General features: G+C 35.8%; 1 protein-coding gene across 18 annotated transcripts in view; it reads right to left on the bottom strand.

Annotated features, from left to right (window-relative positions):
* The window catches only part of PPM1A (protein phosphatase, Mg2+/Mn2+ dependent 1A), a 43,462-nt gene that overhangs the window by 8,058 nt on the left and 10,677 nt on the right, over positions 1–24,727 (bottom strand). For 9 of the 18 annotated variants that reach the window (XM_077941082.1, XM_077941088.1, XM_077941079.1 and 6 more), the window contains one exon: positions 1,451–2,304. In XM_077941082.1, the coding sequence (XP_077797208.1) occupies positions 1,451–2,284 (834 nt within the window). In that variant the 5' untranslated portion in view covers positions 2,285–2,304. Of the gene's footprint in view, positions 1–1,450; positions 2,305–7,876; positions 7,930–13,874; positions 14,000–16,665; positions 16,863–24,727 lie in introns of those variants that run through there. The other 9 variants (XM_077941080.1, XM_077941087.1, XM_077941086.1 and 6 more) reach the window with 6 other exon arrangements.

Here is a 24,727-nt window from a genome sequence, read left to right as displayed (position 1 = left end):
TGAAGTGATACCTAACACAAATATACATGTACACACACATTCATTCCATACAACATGACAAAAAATTTTAGCGGCATTGTTTACAATAGGATTTGACCTGCAGTTACACGTACCTGATAAAATTACATTTAAAATAAATTATAAATTGTGGGGCTAATACATTTGCTTCATAAGTAGAAATATGAAATAAGAGGTAAAACTACACATAAGGTTTATAAACTAGCTTTTAACTTGTATAATTTTAAAAACTGACAATTTTTAGGAACTACATTCATTTTTAAAGACATCTAAGTATTCAAATGCTGTAATTAAAATATTTGAGTATCAAATATATCTAAGAATTTTTAAAAGTCAACATTTGTTTTAAAAAAAATCAAAGAATAAGTTAATAAGCATTATTGACAAAACAGAACAGAGTGTGGCAGAAAAAACACTGAACCCAAGTCAAGGGCTTGATTTTCTAGTCTTAATGCTGCTACCAATGTATAAAACCTTGTACAAGTCATTTATAATATCTCTAGGAAAGGGTGTAGCATGTATTATATGCTAAACTAGGCATTATATATATATGTATACACACACACACACACATATGCTTATTAATTCCTCAACAGTCCTATAAGATGCTATTATCTCCATTTTAAAGCTGAGCGAGATTGAACAATTTGTCCAGGAATGTGGAGTACAAAAGTAATAGAGGTAGGCTTTGGTCTCAAGTCTGTCTGACTCGTTAAAGTTTGTAGAACCTTCTCTGGCTTCAGCTTCCTCATTTGTAAAATAAAGAGGCTGAGCTAGCTCACCTATGTATATTATCCTATTTGATCCTCCTGACAACCCCATCAGACAACATAATAATGTCTTACCCTTTTTATGATGAAAAAAACTGATTATTCAGAGTTTAAATAGCTTACCTAAAACCATACAGTCTCATATTAAATCCTTCTGACTCCATGTACAAGGCTATTTCTATTACATCACATCTAATGATCACTACATTCCTCTTTTAAGTGCTACAGACCCATTAAACCTTAGTTTCAAAGTATTAGGATATCATAAATGTACTGAGATATCACATGGTCAAAATATTAAAACTCTAAAATGCTTTTCATTTATAGACACTAAGGCCTAACCCTCCCCACCCTCTTTCTTTCAAAACATGCATTCTGATAAAATCTTTTTACCTTTGATAATCTTCCACATTATTACAAAGCTCAAGTAGTAAGACTAAACATTCAGCTTATAACTCTTGCAGATATGGTAACTGGGTAATTTATTTCTGCATAGTGTTCCTATGATATATTTTCATAACTGGTGAACAGTATCCTACAGTATCCTACAATTGTGCCAAAAACTTAGTTTTCAGAATTACAGATTCTAAGATGATTAAATACTAGGGTAGTGATTAATACGACATAAAATCACTTTATGTTTTTTAAAAAAGTCTAGCTACCTTATACAAACAGGTGTCGACTACTTCATTGCAAACTTTCTCAAGGTCATCAGTGACTTCAAGTCTGGATCTTACAAAATCACAGAGCTCTTCATTTCCCATAACATCCCAGATACCATCACATGCAAGGATAATGAACTGATCATCTTCTTCAGATCTTTCAATATCATGGACTTCAGGCTCTGGTGAGACAAGCTGCTCAGTAGGACCTTTTCCATGGACACATTTGTAATCAAAATCCCCAAGGGCCCTTGATACAGCCAGAGAGCCATTCACACGCTGAATCATTACAGAGCCACCTGCATTCTGAATTCGTTCTTTTTCCAGCGGATTACTTGGTTTGTGATCTTGTGTGAAGAAATGAACTTTCCTGTTCCTACAAAGTAAACCTCTTGAGTCTCCACAGTTAATGAAATAAGTATGTTGGGGAGAAATTAAGACACCTACAGCTGTTGACCCACTTCTATCTGCACCATGTTTCTTCTCTGACATAACTCTCATGTGTTCATCAATCTCCAGAAAACCTGTTCTGATTCCATTCTTTACATTTTCCACAGAAGGTGCTCCTGCAGACCCTTTAAAATCCTGGTTATTGGTGATGTGATCTAACAAATGCTCACAGCAGTATTTGGCAACCTGAGAACCAGCATGCCCATCATACACAGCAAAGAATGACCACGATTCAAGTCCACTTGGCAAACCGATCACAGCCGTATGCGCATCCTCCATTTCAACACGCCAACCTTGCATGCTGCTTAGCCCATATCGCAACCCATTACCCTGCCCCTGGGCATTATGCTTTTCCATCTTTGGCTTGTCTAAAAATGCTCCCATTATGTCTTGATCCTCTAGGTCTGCAAAGGAAGAGAAACAGAAAAGTCAATAACTGTCTTATCAACAAAATATGTACCAAACAATCTTTTTAGTAAGTGAAAGAGATATGCAGGAATTCAAAACTCTTGTATTAAGCAGACATTCATTGTGTTGCCAACTTTGAATCTGGAGATTAACAAGGAGGAACTGGGGGAAAGCCTGACGAAGCACAGCGCACAACAGACAAAAAGGCAGAAAAAAACTAAAGCACTGGGATAAAGGGGAGAAGGCAGAAAGGAGACCTGGCAGTGGCCATCAACTTAAACGAACCAGGCCAAGTGTTTAAAGATACAATGAACATGCCGGGCGCGGTGGCTCAAGCCTGTAATCCCAGCACTTTGGGAGGCCGAGGCGGGCGGATCACAAGGTCAGGAGATCGAGACCACAGTGAAACCCCGTCTCTACTAAAAATACAAAAAATTAGCCGGGCGCGGTGGCGGGCGCCTGTAGTCCTAGCTACTCAGGAGGCTGAGGCAGGAGAATGGCGTGAACCCAGGAGGCGGAGCTTGCAGTGAGCCAAGATCGCGCCACTGCACTCCAGCCTGGGCAACAGCGTGAGACTCCGTCTCAAAAAAAAAAAAAAAAAAAAAAAAAAAAAAAGATACAATGAACATGTGTAAGCTCAGGATTAAGTTGTACATGTATCAATCAAGAAAAGCCAAGCGAATTCATGACATACCCAAAAAACCTACTAATTCAAATATCTTGGTTGAACATTCAAGGATTTTCAAGCTTGATTCCAAACTCCCTAGTTTTATCGTCACTGCATGAACTCTGAAAACCTAAAAAATAATCTACTCACAATGCTCCAAATTTGCATGCTCCTTCAAGCCTTTGCTCATGTCAGTTTCCTTAACTGGAAACTCTTGCCTCATCCTTTCTATTTATAGAAAAAAGTGCACCTATGCTTTTAAGTCTAGCTTACATTCTACCTTTTCCATGAGGTTTTTCAGTCTTTGATAAAGTAAGTTATTAAATTACTATAAAAGCTCTAGCCTCAAATTTCAAGTTGCAAGCAATTATATATACAGATAACAAAGTATACTATATACATATATAACACAATTACTACTAGTAATCTATTAATCAAATAGTAATAACATGTACCATTATTATTATACTCTATGACCATTAGGTATATAAAGAAAATCAAAGGGTCTAGTGACAGCCCTGCTGACAAGCCTGAAGGCTCAGCTAATCGAATCCTTTCCCAATACTCAAAATTTAACACTCCCTGGTCTAGAATGGGCCCACACAAGGCAAAAAGACAGCTGGTCAGAATTTACCTTGGCCCTTACCTGAACAATAGCTTAGAAATGTAGAGACCTGGGTTCAAATAATCAAGTAAGTCACAACTGAACTAAAGGCAATCCGAAAGAAGGATAGCATGACGAACAGAAATTTAATGGAGGTGAAGAGGAGTTAGGTAGTAGGGAATAATGGCGGAGAAAAGTATCTAGGTAAATCACTATGCAGCTTTGAGCCTAGGGTATTGATGATGCTAATGATACTCAGCTCAGAGAGGGAACTTTGAGAAAAAGGGCAAGAAGAAAATCCTCCTAGGAAGGAAAGAAAAACATTTGTTTTCCCCTTCATTTTCCATGTTGGTCCAAACTGATACATAAGCAGAAAAGACTGGTTGATTGGCATAATAAAACCATCTGCCTCTGCCTCCTAGTACAGTTCAACTAATGGAACGTAAGTAATGAAAACTAGCTATCATTCATCCTTTACGGTGATATTTATCAGATTATTTTTCTGACATCAAGTTGATACACATTGCAAAGGTGAGTATTTTGATTGGATAAAAATAACGTAATAATGACACCTTATTAGCAGGCAATGTTTAAGAAGTAGTCTAAGTCCCTCTGGTAAGTGTTTTACAAGCATTACTTCATTTAATTTCTTCAACAACTCTCTAAGGCAGGTAATAATATTATCTCCAAATTATAGATGAAGAACCTTAGCCAAGATTAAATAACTTGGCCAAGATCACTCAACTAATAAGTTTAACGGCATCAGGGCTCTGCTTTAAGTCTGTGTGACTCTAAAGCATTGTTAACCCCTAAGAAAATGGGTCTCTACCATGGCTGTGCAACAGAAAAATAAGTATTTCCAAATCAGAATTGCCAGGGTTGGAACCTAGGTATCTATGATTTTTAAATTTTCATATGTGATTCTGAGACACAGTAAGACTGCAAACTGCTGGAAAAGATTAGATGCAATGCCTAAGGCAGAAGATGCGGGCACGTTAAGGGCCAACAAGAAATAATCAACCAAAATTGCAGTAATCAAGACCACTATCCTAGGTTACAAAACCACTATCCTAGACTAGAAACAAGGTGAAGCTTTACAGAGGAAAGACCCCACTATCTTGAGAAAAGGTAAGAAAAAAAGAGATGTGAGTGAAACCCAAAAACTTAAACACATTTAAGAGACAAACCAACAGAAGAGAATAGTAATGACAAACTTTCTTCCTCTAAGAATTCACCAATAGCATGAAGTACTAAAGAAAATAAGTTACAAAATCAGACCAACGTGAGTTTAAATTCTGGCTCTACTACTTAGTAATAGTGTGACTACTGAACCTTTATGAATCTCTTTCTCCATCTGTTCCTCTATAAAATGTATATAAGAAGGTGGCTGGGTGTGGTGGCTTACGCCTGTAATCCCACCACTTTGGGAGGCCGAGGTGAGCAGATCACGAAGTCAGGAATTCTAGGCCAGCCTGGCCAATATGGTGAAGCCCCGTCTCTACTAAAAATAAAAATTAGCCAGGCATGGTGGCACATGCCCGTAATACCAGCTACTTGGGAGGCTGAGGCAGAAGAATGGCTTGAACCTGTGAGGCAGAAGTTGCAGTGAGCCAAGCTGAAATCGCATCACTGCACTACAGCCTGGGCGACAGAGCGAGAGTCCATCTCCAAAAAGAAAAAAAAGTATATAAGAAGGCACTAACCTTACAAGATTCTTATGAGGATTAAATGAAATAATGTATACAGTGCACAAAGTATAGTGTCTAGCACATTATAAGTAATATAGACATTATGCGATTATTACACCATTTTTTCTGCCAGAGGAGGCAGTCAATCACAATACTTCCTCCTTGCTGCCAGCTCTGATTACCATTACATTAAACTTCTACATGATATACTTTAAAAGACACTTTAAACACTTCATTAGTAAATAGGGGAAGGCACATTTAAAACAAATGCCATTTCTCATCCATCTGGCAAAATCAAGAGTTGATCAGAATGTGGAGAAACAGGAACTCCCCTAGAGTGCTGACAGGAGTTTAAATTGGTTCAACCACTGAAATGCAACTGGCAACAGCTAGCTGAAGAAGCTGAAGATACACTTAAGCAAATACTCAGCAATTCCACTTCTAATTGTAGATCTCAAAACAATGTTTTAAAAATAATGAACATGGGTGATAAAATCAGTTTAATCAGTATGGGTTACACACAACTCAATCAGCTGGGTTGTGTGTAAACTGCATTTTAAAAAGATAAAATAGGCCAGGCACTGTGGCTCACGCCTGTAATCTCAGCACTTTGGGAGGCTGAGGTGGGTGGATTAATTGAGGTCAGGAGTTCGAGACCAGCCTGGCCAACACGGTGAAACCCTGTCTCTACTAATACAAAAAATGAGCTGGGTGTGGTGGCAGGCGCCTGTAATCCCAATTACTCAGGAGGCTGAGGCAGGAGAACTGTTTGAATCTGGCAGGTGGAGGTTGCAGTGAGCCAAGATCATGCCATTGCACTCCAGCCTGAGCAGCAAGAGTGAAACAATGTCTCAAGAAAACAGAACAAAACAAAATAGAGTGCATCCCAGGTGATAAAAGTAAGTAAATACTGTTTCTTGAAGTCTTTTTCCAAGTGTATATTTGTATTTACTAAACTGAGGTGTATATAATTCTTACTGTGGTCACAATAAAAAGTATGAAACATGCTGTCTTGAAGAAACTCTCCCACCCATCCATCCAAGGTGACCTGTTCAATGATCTTTTTGGAGAATCATAATAGTCAGTGTTGGAAATAACCTAACTGCTCATTAGAAGGTAGAATGAATAAATAACAGAATACAATTTATCAAAAACAGATCTAATTACATAAACACAGCTATTCCTAAAAAACCAAAGAAGACAATATGCTGAACAAGACAGCAAAACAATTCTATACACATATTTGGTGAAAGTATAAAAACAAGGATAGGATGAATACAGACAAACTTCAGAATAGTGGCTGTAAGCTCCATGAGAGCAGGGACTTTTTGTTTTATTCACTGGTGTCTTCCTAGCACTTGGAGCACAGCCTAACACACAGAAGAAGTTCAATCTTTGTTGAATGACTAGTTTCTCTCTGGGAAGACAAAGAAAAGAGAATGGCTTCAGGAAAGGGTCTAACACAATGGGATACAGCTGTATCTGCAACTGGTGTTTCCCGGACTTTGAAGCGGTAACAGGGAATTTAGGAACACAGTATCTGCTTTAGTTTTTCTAAATTATCTCTGCTTTTAGCTTTTCTTTGGTTCATCTAAGGTAAGCTGAATTCCTTCAAAAGTTACCTGTACTAAGAAGTCAAAAAAAAAAAAAAAAAAAAAAGAAAAAAAGAAACTGAGAGCCAAAGAAAAGCAGACCATGAAATCTTTTAAAAGCACATAGGATTGTCTTAACTAAGATTCACTTCTATATTAGATTAGGAGCCTGGCTTTCCTCCTTATTCTTTTCTATAGCCTACATTTTTATCTCTGAACAATTCATGAGATAACCGGTGGTCACAGGCTTAATAACAACATCTAACATTGATGGAGAGATTACTACTAGTCAAGCACTGTTCTAAAGTTTTGTGTATCTATTAGCTTCTTTAATCTTCACACCAATCCTAAAAGATAGGTACCCTGTTTTACTCATGAAGAAACTGAGCCACAGTGAGGTTAAGTCATCTGTTGAAGGTCAACAGCAAATTGCCTTATCTCTGTGTCTCAATTCCCTTAACTAGGATGAGGGAGGGAGGCTGAGGAGGGAGGTACTATGCTTAAGACACTTGACATCTACTAGTAAAGCATTCCTCAACTTCCTCATCTGTACAGTGGGCATATTAATACTTTCCTCTGAATGCTGCTGCAAGGTTTAAATGAGGCAATGCCTTGCAAGGCACCCATACGGAGCCTGGCAAAAATGAGGCACTCAGCAAGCAGACACTGTTTAATTACTAATTCCTACATACACAGCCACATCTAGATTCCAACCTCAACTAGCAGGGAACTTACTCTCACTTTTATAAAGAAGTACAGTAGTTATTTTCCAGATACACACACGAAACTACCAAATGATTAATTCTTTAAAGATAGAATATACTTTCTAAAAGCAAACCCCAGACTTTAAAAAATATATACAGTATATTAGAATATAAAAATGTAACAAACCAAGTAACCATCTGATAAAATTTTACGTTTAGTTCCATAGCAACTGTAAATACATAGTCAAGGGTAAATTAATAGTTCTGTGGTTGGACTTTTACATACTGAAAATAGGCAATATAAAAATCTTACCTCCTTGGGTTCTGAATAATTTGTAGAGTCCTGGTGAAGCAGCCAACTATAAGCTACATGGATACAAGAGCTGATTATATAAATATAATACCAAAAAGTACTTACTTGCAAATGCTATGTTTACACAGTCATCTTCATAAGTGGACTACTAAAGAGTATTTTATTTAGTCCAATAATTAAATTGGCATATATCCATAAACAGTAAATCCCAAGGGGATTCAATTTGTCCATGAAAGTTTTTAGTTTCTGAGAGAAATTTTAGTTCTCACCTAGTCATAAATCTATTCTTGACTACAAGCTGAGTCTCATCACAGCACTACTATTATCGGTTGATCTAAACTTTTCAAAACAAAGTACTACGACAAAAAATAAGACTGAATTAATATTTGACATAATCAGAAAATTTTGTGAATATTCTGTACCTTTTAAAACCAAACTAATCTCTAAATTGAAAAATTCTAAGGCTGGGCCAAGAAGTCATTAATTAATGTTCAGCCGCTGCCTTTTACTAAGCAAAGCTGAACTCATAGTAGAGTCTTGAACCTGGTCATTTGGTTTAATCCACTCAGGATTATAGTGAATAATAATTTTTTAAATGCTCTATATATTTTGTTGTTAAAATCCCTAAGCAACATGTTACCCCAAAGTAACAAGAGTTATTCAACGACAATTTGGGCAGAATCCTTAAAAAGTTGAGTAATAAAACCCTACATTATATTTTTCTATTTACCTAGGGACACAGAGCCTAATAGAGAACCCCTCCAGGCTCTATAAACAAAGGACATAGATACATACAATGTGGAGAAAATTATATTCTCTTAGCAAATAATACCGGAGTGATTCTTACTAATATAACAAAAGAACACTGCTAAACAGGCATTCCAAGAAGGGTGGATGCTGGTAACTAGAGGACCTTAGATGACCACTGAGATAACAGGTTTGGTTTTAAACATTTGGGAGAAAAATTTAGAGTAGACTTGCATTAGAGATAAGAAATCTAAAGGCTGAAGGGAAATCCAAAGAGAAAAAAATATATAGTAAGAGACTACAAGCTCCCTGGGGAAGGTGGGGAAAAGGAACATTAACAAACAGCACAGGCCACAGTGTATAATACGGCAATATTCAAATTATCTGCAGGAGATGTAGAGCATAAACTCTCTACTGCTACCAAATCTTTATATTCTACATTGCTCACTAATGCTTACATATGTATGGACTTTGTCCTCAAAGATAAGGACAAATGGTCAGCTGACTTCTGGAACGCACATTTATTGAACAATAGAGTATTAAGCAATATACTGCATACCTGGGGTTCAAAGAAGAAATGCATAACCCTTGCAGCTACATCTCTATAAAGGATAATTTACGCTACATAAACTACACTTAATTTCCCAAGCTATGTGAAATAGTAATAAATTCTAGTTTGTAATCCAAGGCAGCCATCTCAAAGTTATCCATGGTAATGAGAAATAAGCACATTAACAAAACTGTAGCAAATCTGGAAAAAAAAAAAAGGCTAATCTTTGGAAATTTTTCTCCCATTTGGAGCTGAAATTTCCCACTGATTGTTGCTTTAAAAATGATTAGAACCATGGTGGCACATGCCTGCAGTTCCAGTGCTTTGGGAGACTGAGGTGGGAGGACCACTTGAGGGCAGTTCAAGACCAGCCTGGGCAACACAGCGTGACCCTGTCTCTGAAAAAAATAATTTTAAAAAAGATAAGCAGGGCATAGTGGTGAATGCCTGTAGTCCTAGCTACTCAGGAGGCTAAGGAAGGAGGACTGCCTGGGCCCACGAATTTGAGGCTACAGTGACCTATAATGGTGCCACTACACTCCAGCCTAGGCAACAGAGTAAGACACTGTCTCTAAAAAATAAAAATAATAAAAAATTACTCATATTTATAGTTACAAATTTGATTTTGATAATGTGTGTAATTAATCAGAGCCAAAATGCAGAAATGACTTGTCTAAACCTATTTTACAAATGAGAAGGTGCAGAGAAACAGAATAATTTGCCCAAGGTTACAAAGCTGGTTCAGCAGTAAGGTTAAGAATAAGACTTAGGTTTCTAGACTTACACTCCAATTCTCCTACATGTGCTATCCTGTATACTTGCAAATGAGATAATGAAAATCTAAATGTGTAGGCTTTTTAAAGACAACGTACAAGATAAGGAAGACTGTCACAGAACAAAACTAAAACTTCCCTCAGCGCCGTATCTTCTTCTGCCTACAAGTCTATGTATTTTCTAAATCTCTAAAACTGCCAAAGATAAATGACCTTTAAAAAAAAAAAAAAAAAGGAAGAAGAGAAAAGAAAGAAATCTAAAATTTTCTGTCTGGGACTGAAAGATAACAACAGTGAACTAATTACAATTTCTAGCAAAGCCAATTTCAGATACTTAGGCTAAATAAAGTGTAAAAATGAACAGAGAAAAATAAGATGACTTTTTCTTAATGCAGCAGTTAAAAAGAGGGAGACTCAGTATTCATTAGCGCAAAATTAGAAACTACCCACCAAGATACGAGATGACATTGAATGAATAAAACAATTGCAGACTGACTGTCAATTAAAAAAGAGGCACTCTGAAAATAGTTTCATGGAAATGAAAAGCAATTTACTGAATTGAAAATTGCAATAGAGACAATGAATGGCAGATTGGATGCTACAGGAAAAAAAAGGATCAATAAATGAGTGAATCATTTCAATGAATTCTTTCAGAACCCTCTCCTCCTACTTTTCTGCTGTAATAGGACTGTCCTCTCAATGATGATAAATCCTCTACTAGACTAGCTTTGGTGCCCATGTTTCAAAGGAGTCTTAAATGACTTACAGTTTTTTCAGGGATCTTACACTATTTTCCTTTTTCTCCTTTGTATCAACCTTTCTCAGTTGGAGTATGACTTTTAAAGCCACAAGTGTCACCTATGTTACCCATTTAAAATAAGTTTTCATGTGACTTATTCCCCTCGAGCTACCCACCTGCCTCTCTTCTCTTTACAGTTAAACTTCTTAAAAAAAATGTTGATGCTCCAAAAGGCTGTCTGGCCATTCTACCAAATCAAGTTCCTCCAAGTCACTTAATCTATGGGACACTTTTAGCCCTCCTCTAACTGGTTGCTCACAGAAGCATTCAACTTTAACACTCCCTCCAGAAACACTCTTCCCATTGGCCTTTCAAGATGCTACACACACTCCCAGCTTTCTTCCTACCCCTAAGCTTTTTCGTAGTCTCCTATGCAGGCTCATTGTCATCTCCCAAGCCATTAAACATTGGCATTCCTCAAGGCTTACATGTAGACCGTTTTCCCATTCTGTGCTGCCTCCCTGAGCACTCTCACATATCTGCAGCTTTTACAAGTGAATGGCACCGTCATCCACCAAGGTGAATACAAACCAAGAACATTCACTGGGTGTGGTGTTGCATACTTGTAGTCCCAACTACTTGGAGGCTGGGGCGGGAAGATTGAATCCAGGAGTTCAAGACCAGCCTACGCAATACAGCAAGACCCCAACTCAGAAAAAGAAATAGAAACTAAGGATATATTTGATACCTCTCTCTACCTCATCTCCCATCTGTCCATCATCAAATCCCATGGGTTATATGCTTCCTAAACATTCTCAAATCTGTCTACTTTTTTTCTACCAATGCCCTGGTCTCAAGCTACCATCATTCTCACTGCAGAATACTAGCTGCTTTAGTCTCTTCACATGGATCCTGGCATCCCTCTAATTCATTCTCCAAACTGCAGCCTAAGGAAATCTTTCAAAATGCAAATTTCACCATATCACTTCTGTACTAAAAGTTTCTCCAACGCTTTCCACTGCTGGGGGTAGGAGGTGGATAAAGAACTGCTTAATATGGCTCACATGAAGGCCCTGGATAGTCAAGTCCCTACCTACCTTCTCCAGCCTCATCTCACTTCATACTGTCCCTTCCCACTACATTCTCTACTCCAACCACAAGGGCTTTCTTACAGTACCTCGTACTTATCATACCTCCTTCCTCCAAATATATAAACAAATGCTACTTTCCCTACCTTAACAGCTATTCTCTCATGTCTTAGTTTAATTCCTACTCATTCTTGAGATCTCAACTCAAGCATCAGTTCTTCAAAGGAGCTTCCTTTGAGTTCCCTAGGTCAACTCCCCTAGCACAAAGTATATAGTAGATTATTAATAAATATTTGCTGAATAAACTCAAAGAAAAATCAGATGCAAATAAAAATTCAGTAACAAGGAGAATGCACCCAAAAAGTAAATATGCATATAAAAAACAAGACTTTCTGAAGGAGAAACAGAGAAGCTATCATCAAAGAAATGAAAGAAAGTGTTCCTCAGTTGAAGCCTTTTCAAAATTAACAAGCTCACTGAATTAACTGTTCAAAACCCACTCCTAGTTGCTCACAACTATACAAATGCAAGGAAAAGAAAAATACTATAATGCAAGGTTCTAGACAAAAACATGAGCAATCATAAAAGGAAAGAATATCAAATTGGTATTAGCCATCTTAACAGCAAAACTGAATCCAAAAGGTATTAGAGAATAAACCAAGTTCTAAGAGTAAAGGTTCATGAAACTAGAATAACATATCACCAAACTGATAATGGGTATGGATATAAAGAGCGTATGAATGTATACTTTGTGTCCTCTGTGTCTTTTTTTGTTTTTGTTTTTGAGACAGAGTCTCACTCTGTCGCCCAGGCTGGGGTGTTGCGGCACGATCTTGGCTCCTGGATTCAAGTGATTCTGTGCCTCAGCCTCCCAAGTACCTGGGATTACAGGCATGCGCCATCACGCCCAGTTAATTTTTTGTATTTTTAGTAGAGATAGGGTTTCATCATGTTGGCCACGTTGGTCTCAAACTCCTGACCTCAAGTGATCCCCTTGCCTTGGCCTCTCAAAGTGCTGAAATTACAGGCATGAGCTACCACCGCCAGCCTCCTGTATGTCTTAAAATGTCTTCCACCCTCATCCCCCCAACACTCCCACTAGTGTACACACATTCCTGGATATAAAGTATACACTCATAACATCTTTATAAAAAATCTGTGAGAAAAAATTCCAGCCAAGCAAATATCTACTCATTATATTTCAAAACCAATTTCATCTCTATATGACTTTTCATTAGTTTAACTCTAATAACATGATAAAAAAGAAGAAACTTGAATTCATAAAAATAACACATCTAGAAAAACAAAATCATGAACATAAAGTAAAAAGAACTTAGACTTGCCCAATTATCCAATAATTGGGAGACACTTCATGTCACGTGACACATCAACATCAAAACACATATGAAACATAAAAAAAATGGAAATACCTGTCATCACAAGATTAAAGTTAAAAGTTATAGGTCTATCCAATATGTGATGCTGGACAAGTCCTCTGGCTTAATGTTTAACTTTCCTCATCAATAAATAAGCAACCTTGATTATCTGTCAATTACCTTGTTCTGAGAAATGTATAAAACGTTAAATGAGAAGACTAAAGTTCTGGGGACACCTAAGTAAACATCATTAGTAAAGTAATACTTTAAAATCATGTGGATGGAATTCCCATTAAAAAAACTCTTATTCTCAATATCAAGATTATAAGAGACACACAAAATTATTTCACTACAGCAAGACCAGCTTGTAAGAAATGCAAAGAAAAAAGCAGCTACAAACTAGGACTACAAGCTGATAACCTGAATTTGACCTTCACATATTTCCTCTCCCCAGAACAACATGCATTCTCCAGAGTCCCTAGCAATCTTTATTGACCACATCCAATTCAATTCATGTACTTTTCCACCATGGCATCAGAGTTTGCATCATTCGGTAAAGAGGACAATATCTGTGATTCTAACAAACAGCAGAATCTATGAGGCTTTACTCTAATCCAATTTTTGACTAATATGTCTGCCTCACTCTAAAGTAGCAAAACAAAATGATACCTAGTAGGCTGAATAATGACTCCCAAAGATACCAGTCCTAATCCTATAAATGTTACCTTATTTGGAAAAAAAGGTCTTTGCAGATGTGATTAAGAATCTTGAGATGGAGAGAGAATCCTGGATTATCCAGAGACCTCTAAATGAACTCACATGTCCTTAGAAGAGAGTGTCAGGGGAAGATCTGAAACACACAGAGAAGGTGATGTGAAGACAGAGCAGACAGAGATTTGAAGACGCTGGTCTTAAAGATTGGAGGGATGTGGCTACCAAGCAAGTGATGAGGCTGACAGCCACTGGAAAGTGAAAAAAAGCAAGAAACAGATTCCTCCTTAAAGCCTCAAGAGTGAGCACATTCTTGGTGACACCTTGATTTTGGCCCCGTGAAAATGATTTTGAACTTGTGGCCTCCAGAACTGTAAGAGAATAAATCTGTATTGTTTTAAGCCACCCAGTTGGTGATAATTTGTTATAGCAGCCATGGAAATTAGCACAATGCCCAACAGTCAAGTTCCTCTGTTGAGAAAGAAAACCCGCCAAACTTGTAAAGATGAAAATGTGCAGTAATTTCAACAAGCATCACGAGAAAAATCAAGAGAGACAAAAGTTTCTTACCTGTAACAGGTTAATAGAACCAAATCCCTATAATTTCTCTAAAAAATACTGAAATATGATAACTAAAATAATTTAATATAATTCAGCCTGTTAAATTCCAAGGAGGAAAGAGGTAATGGTATCCAAGTATACTGACAGAAAGGCAAGGAGTATCTAGTTACACTATTTTTGGGCAAACAACAGAGGAAACTGCCACCCTTTAAGTAAAAAAACAGAAACAAAATTTATGGAACTCACACAAAAATTCTGAAATAAAAAAGTACTCAAGAACATGATGTCACAGTCTAGAAGATTTGCCTTAGAAAACTAGGTGACAACTTACATATAAGAAAATTTTTAAAAACCTAATTTGTGAAATAGGAATAAAAAGAATCTAGAATATAAAAAGTATCAACAGAGGCTTAAAAAAAGATATTTGAGAGAAAAAATATCATTGCAATATTTTAAATGTCATGAAAAGTAATGAGGAATGAAGACTCTAGAGCAAACAATCTGCAAGGGGCAAAAATGAACAGGACAAAAACCATCCAGTATGCAAGTAAGCATAAAGAAACAAAAGCAAGTAGACTGGAGAAAAGATACACACAATGCAGATCCAACAGCTTAATTAGCACACTGTAAATAAGAAAACCAAATAATGGAGGAAAAATTAAATTTCAAAGAGAAGAAATAAATCATAAACTAAGGACTGAACTTGTTGATTGAATGGCATTTATCGAATACTAGATACATTTAGTAGAAACTGACCAATACCAAAGCATAATCTGAAGATTATGAATTTTAAGAATACAATTCAGACAAAATAAACATGCCATCGGCTGGGCACAATGGCTCACGTCTGTAATCCCAGCACTTTGGGAGGCCGAGGCAGGGGGTCACCTGAGGTCAGGAGTTCGAGATCAGCCTGGCCAACGTGACAAAACCCCATCTCTACTAAAAATATAAAAATTAGCCGGGCGTGATAATGAATGCCTGTAATCCCAGCTACTCGGGAGGTAGAGGTAGGAGAATCGCTTGAACCCAGGAGGTGGAGGTTGCAGTGAGCCTAGTCACACCATTGCACTCCAGTCTGGCTGACAGAGCAAGACTCCATCTCAAATTAAAAAAATAAAATAAACATGCCAAAAAAAAGAAAAAAAAAAGAAAAAAAAGAAATCAGGCTGGCCCCAGACTTCTTTGCAACATCAGATGATAGGCAACGAAGTAATGCCTATAAACGTTGAGGATAAAGAGGTTTTATTCCAAGAATACTATGACTAGCAAGGTTGTCATTTATATGTAAAGGCCATAGGAAGACATTATCAAATATGCCAGCCCTAAAGTAATGTTATCCAAATTTCATATCTGAAAAAAAAGAAAAACTATTTAAAGATAGACTCATGCAATCAAGAGACTAATCAAAACCAAGAAACTAAAAAATAAAGATGTCAGTATAAAACTACTTTGCTGTGGTCAAAATACACTAGGCAAAAAAGATACTAAGAATTGCAATTTCAATTTCAGACGAAGTAAATCACAAGGAATAAAGCAATAAACAGAATAAGAGCCATGTTTTAAATTGGTAAAAGATGTGGTCCAAAATTTCAAGACTATATATTCTGTTCAAACACACTTAAAACATTAATTGAAAAATCAAACATTGGATTATATGTTGGAAAGAAAAGCTTACAGATTTCTAACACACTCCCCCATCCTACCCCACAAACCAAAAAAAAAAAAAAGAAAATGAAAATGAAATGACACATCTGACTTAATACATTAACAGTAGATATTGATAATGTGTACAGAAAGAAGAAAACCTCAAACATCTGGAAACTGCTTTAAAAGTAAGCTTTGCATTGAGTTTATACATTTCTCCAGTTTGCATTGAGTTTATATATTTCTACAATTATAGAATATTTAGAAACAATAATGAGAAAAATCCCCTATCAAATTCTGAGATGTGACCAAACCTTATTAAGAAAACTCACATTAAAGCCAGCAAGTGTGCTGAAAAATAGGAAAAAAAATTCACACTTAGTTTAAAAAAATCAGTATACTAAAGAATATCAGTATACAAAATATTCAACCTAAAAAGAAAAATGAACCACATACACATACAAAATAAAATAAAAGCTGAAGGATTATGTAAAATTACAGAACATGTTATATGTGAAAAAAATAAAATAGGTAAGCAACTAAATAGTCTAACTAAAAAAATTATTTAAAATTAGAAGCCAAACAGGCTATACTCACCTCACAAACAGAATTTTATTGTTGTAAAATAAATCACTCTGTACAATTCTCTGTTGATAAATTCGAAAATATGGAGGAAAGTAACAGTTCTTGGAAAATAATTTTTTGTTTTCAATTAGTGCTAGAGTGAAGACCAGAAACTTGGAACAATATGAGAAAGTTATTAAAGAACTATTCCTCAAAAAACTCCAGAGTTCCTGAAAAACAAAATGCAGAAAGACTAAAGAACCAGTCCAGGTTAATAGAGACCAAGGAGATCAAAACAAACTGTAATATGTGATTATGGACCAGCTTGGATGAAGGCAGAGGGTGAAGGAGTGCGGTGGGGAAGATTGCTATAAAGCACATTACTGGGACAACTGATAAAATCTGACTATGGGTCGTATATTAGATAATAGCATTGTATGAATGTTAAATTTCCTAAATTTGATAACTGAACTACGGTTATGTAAGAGAAAGTTATAGTTCTTGTTCTTAGGGGGCACACATTTAAATATTTAAGAGTAAAGGTTCATGATGTCTGTACTGAGTCTTAAATGGTTCAGCAAAACTAAAAAATAACAAACTGTGTGTGTGCATGCCAAGAGAATATGAATACATATATGCACATACACAGGGGAAAAAGTTAGTAAAACAAATGTGGAAAAATGTTAATAACTGGCCATTTAAATAAATATGGAAGTTCATTATATTATTTTTGCAAATTTTAAATTTGGATTGTTCTCAAAATAAGCTATTAAAAATAAAAGTGCATCAGGCAAGATTATTTCAAAACAGGACCTTTCAAGCCTTAAGGAAGCATGTAACTCTCAAATTAAATTATCTAGAGATTACAGGAAAAAAATTCCAATTCTTTTTACAAACCTATCATAATCCTTCTATAAAATTTGACAATGACAGCACTAAAAAAAAAAACCACAGTCCAAACATACTCATTAATACAGACGCAAAAACACAAGTAAAATATATATTACAAATCACCAAATAGGGTTCATTTTAGGAACATAACAATGAGCCAACATTAGGCAGCTGACTAATATAAGTCATCTTTGTAAAAGTTTAAAATAATTCATATGATCATCTCATCATATTCTAAAAGAGATTTGATAAAATGTATTCCTTAATACTTACTTCAAGCCAAAGAGGAAAAACCTCAGTACTAGAACAATTCCCAGGAAAGAAAAAAGAACAAGGAAACCAACTCTTATCCCTGTAACTTAGCAATGTCTAGAAATAATGGTTATTGAGATAAGCCAAGGCTAACAAAAAGAGGCATAAAATTATAAGATCAAATTATTATTTGCAGTTAATGACTACATGATGGCAAACTCAAAACCTGAAATGATAGGGAAAAAATACTCAATAAGATTATCTGACTATAGAAAATTATATATGAAAATGATTAACAGTAATCACTTAAAAAGTTAAGAGAAAACAAATAAAAGTATATTTAAATAAATAACAAGAAATAGAACCTTTTTAAGAGGGCTTAGAATAAAACACACTTTTTTTTCTTGGATAGGAAGATTCAAAATTGTGAAGATGGTTATCCTCCCTTTATTAATCTATAAATTCAATATAATCACAACTGGACCTTTTTGTTCCCAGACCTTGATTAAATAATTTCAAAATACATATGAATAAATGTGAATAGCCAAAACAATCCTAAAATCATGAGCATCTGCAATACCTGATACTTAAACTGTAATTTCAAAATTACAGTATTTAAGAGGCAATACTAATGCAGGAATAAACTGATGAGTGAAACAGAACTGAGAATCCAGAAAGAGCTCTCTGGGAACAGAGATTCAATAATGGGTGTCTGAAAGCTGATCTTTTCCGCTTCTGCCCTCCAGTGGTGGGTAGCTGAATCCCTACAACATCACACCTTAAAATAAATACCAAGAGATTAAAAGCTTGAAGTGTGAAGTATTAATAATAAAATGATACCAGTAGATGTAGGCAAATATTTCTGTAATCTTACAGTAGGAAAGGACTTTCTAAGGATGACAAGACTGACTTCAAAGGAATAAGGAAAAATGACTCCAGAGAAAAAAACTTCTACACTATAAAATAAAGCTCATTAACCTGAAAAGCAAACGTCTTTTAAGTATCCGCAATATATACATAAAAGTTAATATTACTACAATATACAAACAGCTATTTTAGAAGACAATAAAAATGAACACTTTAAAGGAAAAGAAATGGGCAATGAATGTGAACAGGCAATTAAATAAACAAAAGAATATAAATGGCTAATAAATATATGGAGCAATGATCAATCATGCTAGCTACTAAACACAAATTTTTTACACATTACCTTATCAAAGATTAAAAAATTGTAACACCCAATATTGTCAAAGGAATAAAAAAAAATACCTCTCATAAGTAGGAGAGTAAACTAGTATCTTTCTAAAGGGTATGTAGGATATACACTGATTTTAAATGCTGACTTCTGCTAAGATTTGAATGTCACCTCCAAAACTCATGTTGAAATTGAATTGCCATTGTGACAGTAATAACCAGTGAGTCCATAAAAAGTAACTGGGTGATGAAGGCTCTGCCCTCAAATGCCCTTATCTTAGGAGTGAGTTCCTGGTAAAATGAAGTCTGGCCCCATCTTGCCCTTGTTTGCTCTTGTGCTCTCTTGCATTCCACCACAGGATGATAGAGCAAGAAGGCCCTCACCAGATGCAGCCCCTCAATCTTAGACTTACACCAGCCTCCAGAACCGAGAGCTAATAATAGAAGTTTATAAACTTCTATTATTAATAAATTACCCAGTCTGTGATCTTCTGTGATAGCAACACAAAAATGGACTAAGACAACTAACTTCCAACCAAATGGATCTGTATATTCACTTTTGAAATGTACTTCTGTTCCAAACACTTTAATATATGTTAAATATGTATTAACTATACAAAAAAATACTAAAAAAGACCAAGCCACTGAACTCTTTAAATACAAAGCAGTTTGTTAAGCTACAACTGTGAGCCTTCTGGGCTCAAGCAACAGAGATGGCCAAAAGTCTACATCCTGTAGGGATGGTAACAGGCACTAAAAAGGTACCCATGCACGGCTGGGATAGAACCTCAGGCTCACTGCTTGAAACCAATACCTAAGGTGGAGAGGCTCTTCCAACCTATGAAAGGAGCCAGAAAAAGCTACTACTGCATGGGGCTATGGTTTAGATGAAACTATGTGTCCAGTGAGAAGAAATATAGATCTTAGTTTGTGTTTTATTCTTGGAAAGAGAAGCCTCATCCTGATGTTACCAAGAATCAAGGGAATCAAACCTCCAACATAAAGATGTGGTTTTAGATGGAGATGTAGGTGCATGTAAAACCACTGGATAAGAAGAGTGAAAAAGAAAACAAAACAAAGAACTTTCCAGTCAACAGGAGACTGCAAAAGCAAACTCAGAACACACGAAGAAAACTAAACTAAGATGAACAGCCAATAAAATCAACAACTGTAATTCATTCTAGAAGAAAAAATGACAATCTGAAAATAATTTCAAATGTTAAAAGGAAGCCATAATAGCCACTAAGGGGAGAAAAATTAAAAACAGGCAGAAATCAAACCAGAATAGGTGGCTGCTAGAGAGACAGCCTGAATATTTTTTTAAAATTCACTGAGAAATAAAAACTGAAGCCACATAAACTCTAGCTGGACAAAGTCAAAGTGTGAATTAGTAAATTAGAAAATGATACTGAAGATCCACCTAGAACATAATACAGAGACTAAGAAGGAATATTGGAAAACAAATATTCAAAGATATGAAGGCTAAGGAATTTTCTAGAAACAAAGAAAGGTATGAGTCTTCCCATCAACAATGTATTTCAAAGAGGAGCTATAGATAAAACAACATAGTTAAGCATAATTTAGAAATGTGTTTAGAATACCAAGTATGGCAAAACAAACATTAACATGTCACACTTACAATATGCAAGGCTCTGTTCTAAGTGCTTTAAAACTTAATCCTCATTACAACCCTATGACACAGATACAATTTTATCTCCATTTTGAACTTGCCCAAGGTCACACAGTAAGTAGTGGTGAAATAAAGAAATGCAATCTTTTAAAAAACTGCCAGAAAAAAAAAATATTACATACAGAAGCATAACAATTAGGCACAGAGATTCAAGTTTGCCAAGTTTCACAAGACAATGAAATAACATACTGAGGGTGCTGATGGGAGGAACCCTATCAACCAAGAATTCTCTATCCAGCTGAAAAACAAAGTAATGCATAAAACATACTTTCACACAAAAACTAAGGACATTTACAAGCCAACCTTACTAAAAGGATTACTAAAGGATGTACTTCAGCAAGAAGAAAAGTGGACTCAGAGAAGATGCAAGGAACAGTAAGTACAGAAACTGGTAAAAATACTGGCTAATTAAACAATTTATTGAGTATAAAAAGGAAAATGAAACTATTTTATGCTAAAAAAAGAAGTGGAAATTAAATTGTAAGCAATTATACAGAGGATGGAGAAATGTTCAGTTTAATCAAATGTTAGCTCATAAAAAAAAAAACATCAAATACAGAAACAAACTACCATAAGTACAACTTCCTAAGGACTTCTGATATTGGAATTAGCAAATATTTAAGATATTATATCTATGGACAAAATGCCCGACAAGGTTATTTTTTGAAAACTAATGAAAAATAAGAAACTATAAAAAAATTATCATGCAGACCGAGAAAGAAATATTACTTTCAGAAATAAAAACAATTGGCTGGGAGAGGGTGAGTGTTGAAAAAGTACCTATTGGGTACAACCTTCACTATCTGGGTGATGGGTACACTAGAAGCCCAACCTCCACCATTATACATGCAATATCCATGTAACAAGCATATGCACACCTCTGAATCTAAAAAAATAAATTTTAAAATGTTGATATTAAAAACTCAAAAGGGTGAGTTACATAGATTAGATACAAATGAAGTAAACTAGGCAACTGAGTTGAAGAAATAAAATAATAAAGTTGCCATTTGGGAAGTGCTCAATAAAAAAGTAAATACATAAAAGTATGTTCACTTCAAAAAACCTACAAAGGCCAAGGGAAAGGGGAAGACAAAAAAGAAAATCAAATTCTCCAACAACAGTAACATAAATGGTCCATAAAAGTAGGCTCTAAGAATTTAAGACCTGCACATTAGGGTGCCCTTGAAGCCCAGGAACTTTTTTTTTTTTTCTGAGATGGAGTCTCCCTCTGTCACCTAGGCTGGGGTGGAATGGCACCATCTTGGCTTACTGCAACCTCCACCTCCCAGGTTCAAGCAATTCTCCTGCCTCGGCCTCCTGAGTAGCCGGGACTACAGGTGTGCACCACCACATTCGGCTAATTTTTAAGATTTTTATTAGAGATCGGGTTTCGCCATGTTGGCCAGGCTGGTCTTGAACTCCTGATCTGCCGACCTAAGCCTCCCTGGGATTACAGGCATGAGTCACCACACCCAGCCAAAACCCAGGAACTATTAACTTATCTCTCTATTCATGTCAATTCCCTGCAACATGGCTAAGGTAGTAGTAAAGTTTAACATTTATTGCACTACGAGAATCAGAAAACATCAGCAAAATGATAGTGCCTAAGTAGCAGAGCTAACTTTTGTTTAACAAATACTCTTCTGTTATCTCATATTTTATATATTTATGATTTATATTTAAATCACAGCAATCTTTACATCCTCACATCTTTAAAGGTAGAAGGGTTTTGTTTTGTTTGTTTGAGGCACAGTGTTGCTCTGTCACCCAGGTTATAGTGCAGTGGCACGATCACAACTCAAAATTATAGCCTGGAGCTCCTGGGCTCTCACTTTAGCCTCCCAAGTAGCTGGGAGTATAGGTGTGCCACTACGTCCAGCTAATTTTAAAATATTTTTTTGTAGAGACAAGGTATCACTATGTTGCCCTGGCTGGTCTCAAACTCCTGGGCTTGAGCAATCCTCCCGCCTCGGCTTCCCAAAATGCTAGGATTACAGGCTTGAGCCACCATGCCTGGCCAAAAGTTTTCTATTAGTTTGCGGTTCTAGAAAGTCCCTACAATTTCCCTCAGCACTAAAAATATTTTCACAGACTTCTATGTTTAAATACTCCTCTAATAATACTCAGTCCTGTAGATTAGCCAGTTAAATCAACAAATACTCTTGTTTCTCCTATAATACAGATCATCTATAAAACAGGAAGATTTACATAGAGGAAATCTTTTATAAGAAACGAAAACAAATTATATATACACATTTTGTAAACTTGGTTTCCGCTACTATAAACATTCAGATAACACATTTTATCTATTAAATAATGAATATCAATTACTCTGAAGAAACTATAACCTATCTTTATCACCTGTTCCTTAAAAAATTAAGTATAAGATATTGTAGGCAGTATTTCTGATAAGAAACTGAATATAGAATTTAAAATATATCATCATCCTAGCAGTCAAATAGAGGTACCAACAGTCTAACAATGTGTATTCCCCTCCCCCTAAATTTCCAGTCTGCTTATTAAAGGACTTTACTGACTTTACACCTATATGTGATTTATCACTCTTCTTGGGGCACTTTAACTGAATGCCCCTAAAATCTCAGTAACAATCCTGATCTAATCAGAAAGCCTTTGACCTATAAAATCAAGGTATGATTTTCTTTGGAAGCTGCGATTTCTCATTGAGCTCCATTTTCTGGCTAAAAAGTGAACGACGCAGCCCACTGAATCTGACAGCACCTAAAATAGGATTCTTCCCCTCCTACTTGGAGCCGAGGGGGATAGTGCCATTTAATCCTCTGGAAGATTTATCTGAAAAATAATCCCAAGGTGATATGGGTTTCCTACTCTGTACTGGTTCCAATCTGAAGATGTTAGAACAAACCAAAGAGAACACATGATTATCGTTCAGCTTCAAAATTCCTACACACTGTTCCAGAAAGAAAGTATCTTAAGGGTATTAAAGCTCATCAGAAAACGAGGCTATCCTTTGCGCTTCACTGACATATGCCTAAAATTCAAAATTCAGTACTAAAAGTTTTAAATATTTTACCTATGTTTTACAACATCTTTGTCTTTTATTCCTTCCCTCTAGGTTTTATTCTCTCTTAAAACAGCCTCCAAGTTTTATTCTGATGCCCACAAACTCAGTATCCTTGAATTTTTAATGTCCCTTTCTAATCCTGCTCTTATCACTTTGCCCCTCCTCAGCCTGAGCAATCTCTTCTTCTATATCTCCTTTCTTGCTTTTAATTCTTCCTCATTCTTGGACTTAGTAGGGGATTAAGAAGGTAGACTCTAGGCAAGCCAGATGCAAAGGTAAACATATCTCAGTAAACTCATGCAAGTCTGAGTTTAAGACTTAACTGGTATTTACGGGAAGCTGAGAGGCTGCTGAACAATTCACAGTGAAACATACCACTAGGAGTAAGGGCTAATGGTACACATTCTTTTGAGTTATACTAGTAAGGAGTCTGGTTCTTGGTTTAAATTGGGATGCAGTCTCTCAATTACTTAGTACTTTTTCCCAGTCAGACAAGAATTGTTATTTAAGTTGTAAAAGAAAGCTAACTTAATCATAGCTATCTCATGAGGCATACAATACACATGTAAATGAAAAATCACTAATAAAGTTACCTGTATTCCATTTATATAAAATATCTAAACTAGACAAATCTATAGACAGAAAGTAGATTAATGGTTGATAAGGGCTGAGAGACTGGTGAATGGGGGGTGACTGCTAATGAGTACAGGGTATCTTTTGGAGGTGATGAAAACGTTCTAAAATTAAATTGTGTTAATGGTTGCATAAGTCTGAATATACTAAAGACTACTGAACTGTAAACTTTAAATGGATGAATGTTATGCTATGTGAATTATAAAGCAATTTTAAAAAATTACTATGATTGTATGGTTTTTTAATCAATATTTTACATAAAAAGGTTAAAAAACGTAACTATGGATTATATATAGCAGCATAAAAAATACTCATGCTGTAGTAAATTTTTTTTCAAAGGTTAAAAAAGTTATCTGAAAATTTCTCAGCCGACAAATATTTCACCTTATAGC

This window comes from Macaca mulatta, chromosome 7 (assembly GCF_049350105.2).
Source record: "Macaca mulatta isolate MMU2019108-1 chromosome 7, T2T-MMU8v2.0, whole genome shotgun sequence".
Taxonomy (NCBI): domain Eukaryota; kingdom Metazoa; phylum Chordata; class Mammalia; order Primates; family Cercopithecidae; genus Macaca; species Macaca mulatta.
The sequence above is the reverse complement of the archived record's forward strand: the minus strand, read 5'-3'. Positions and strand labels throughout refer to the sequence as shown.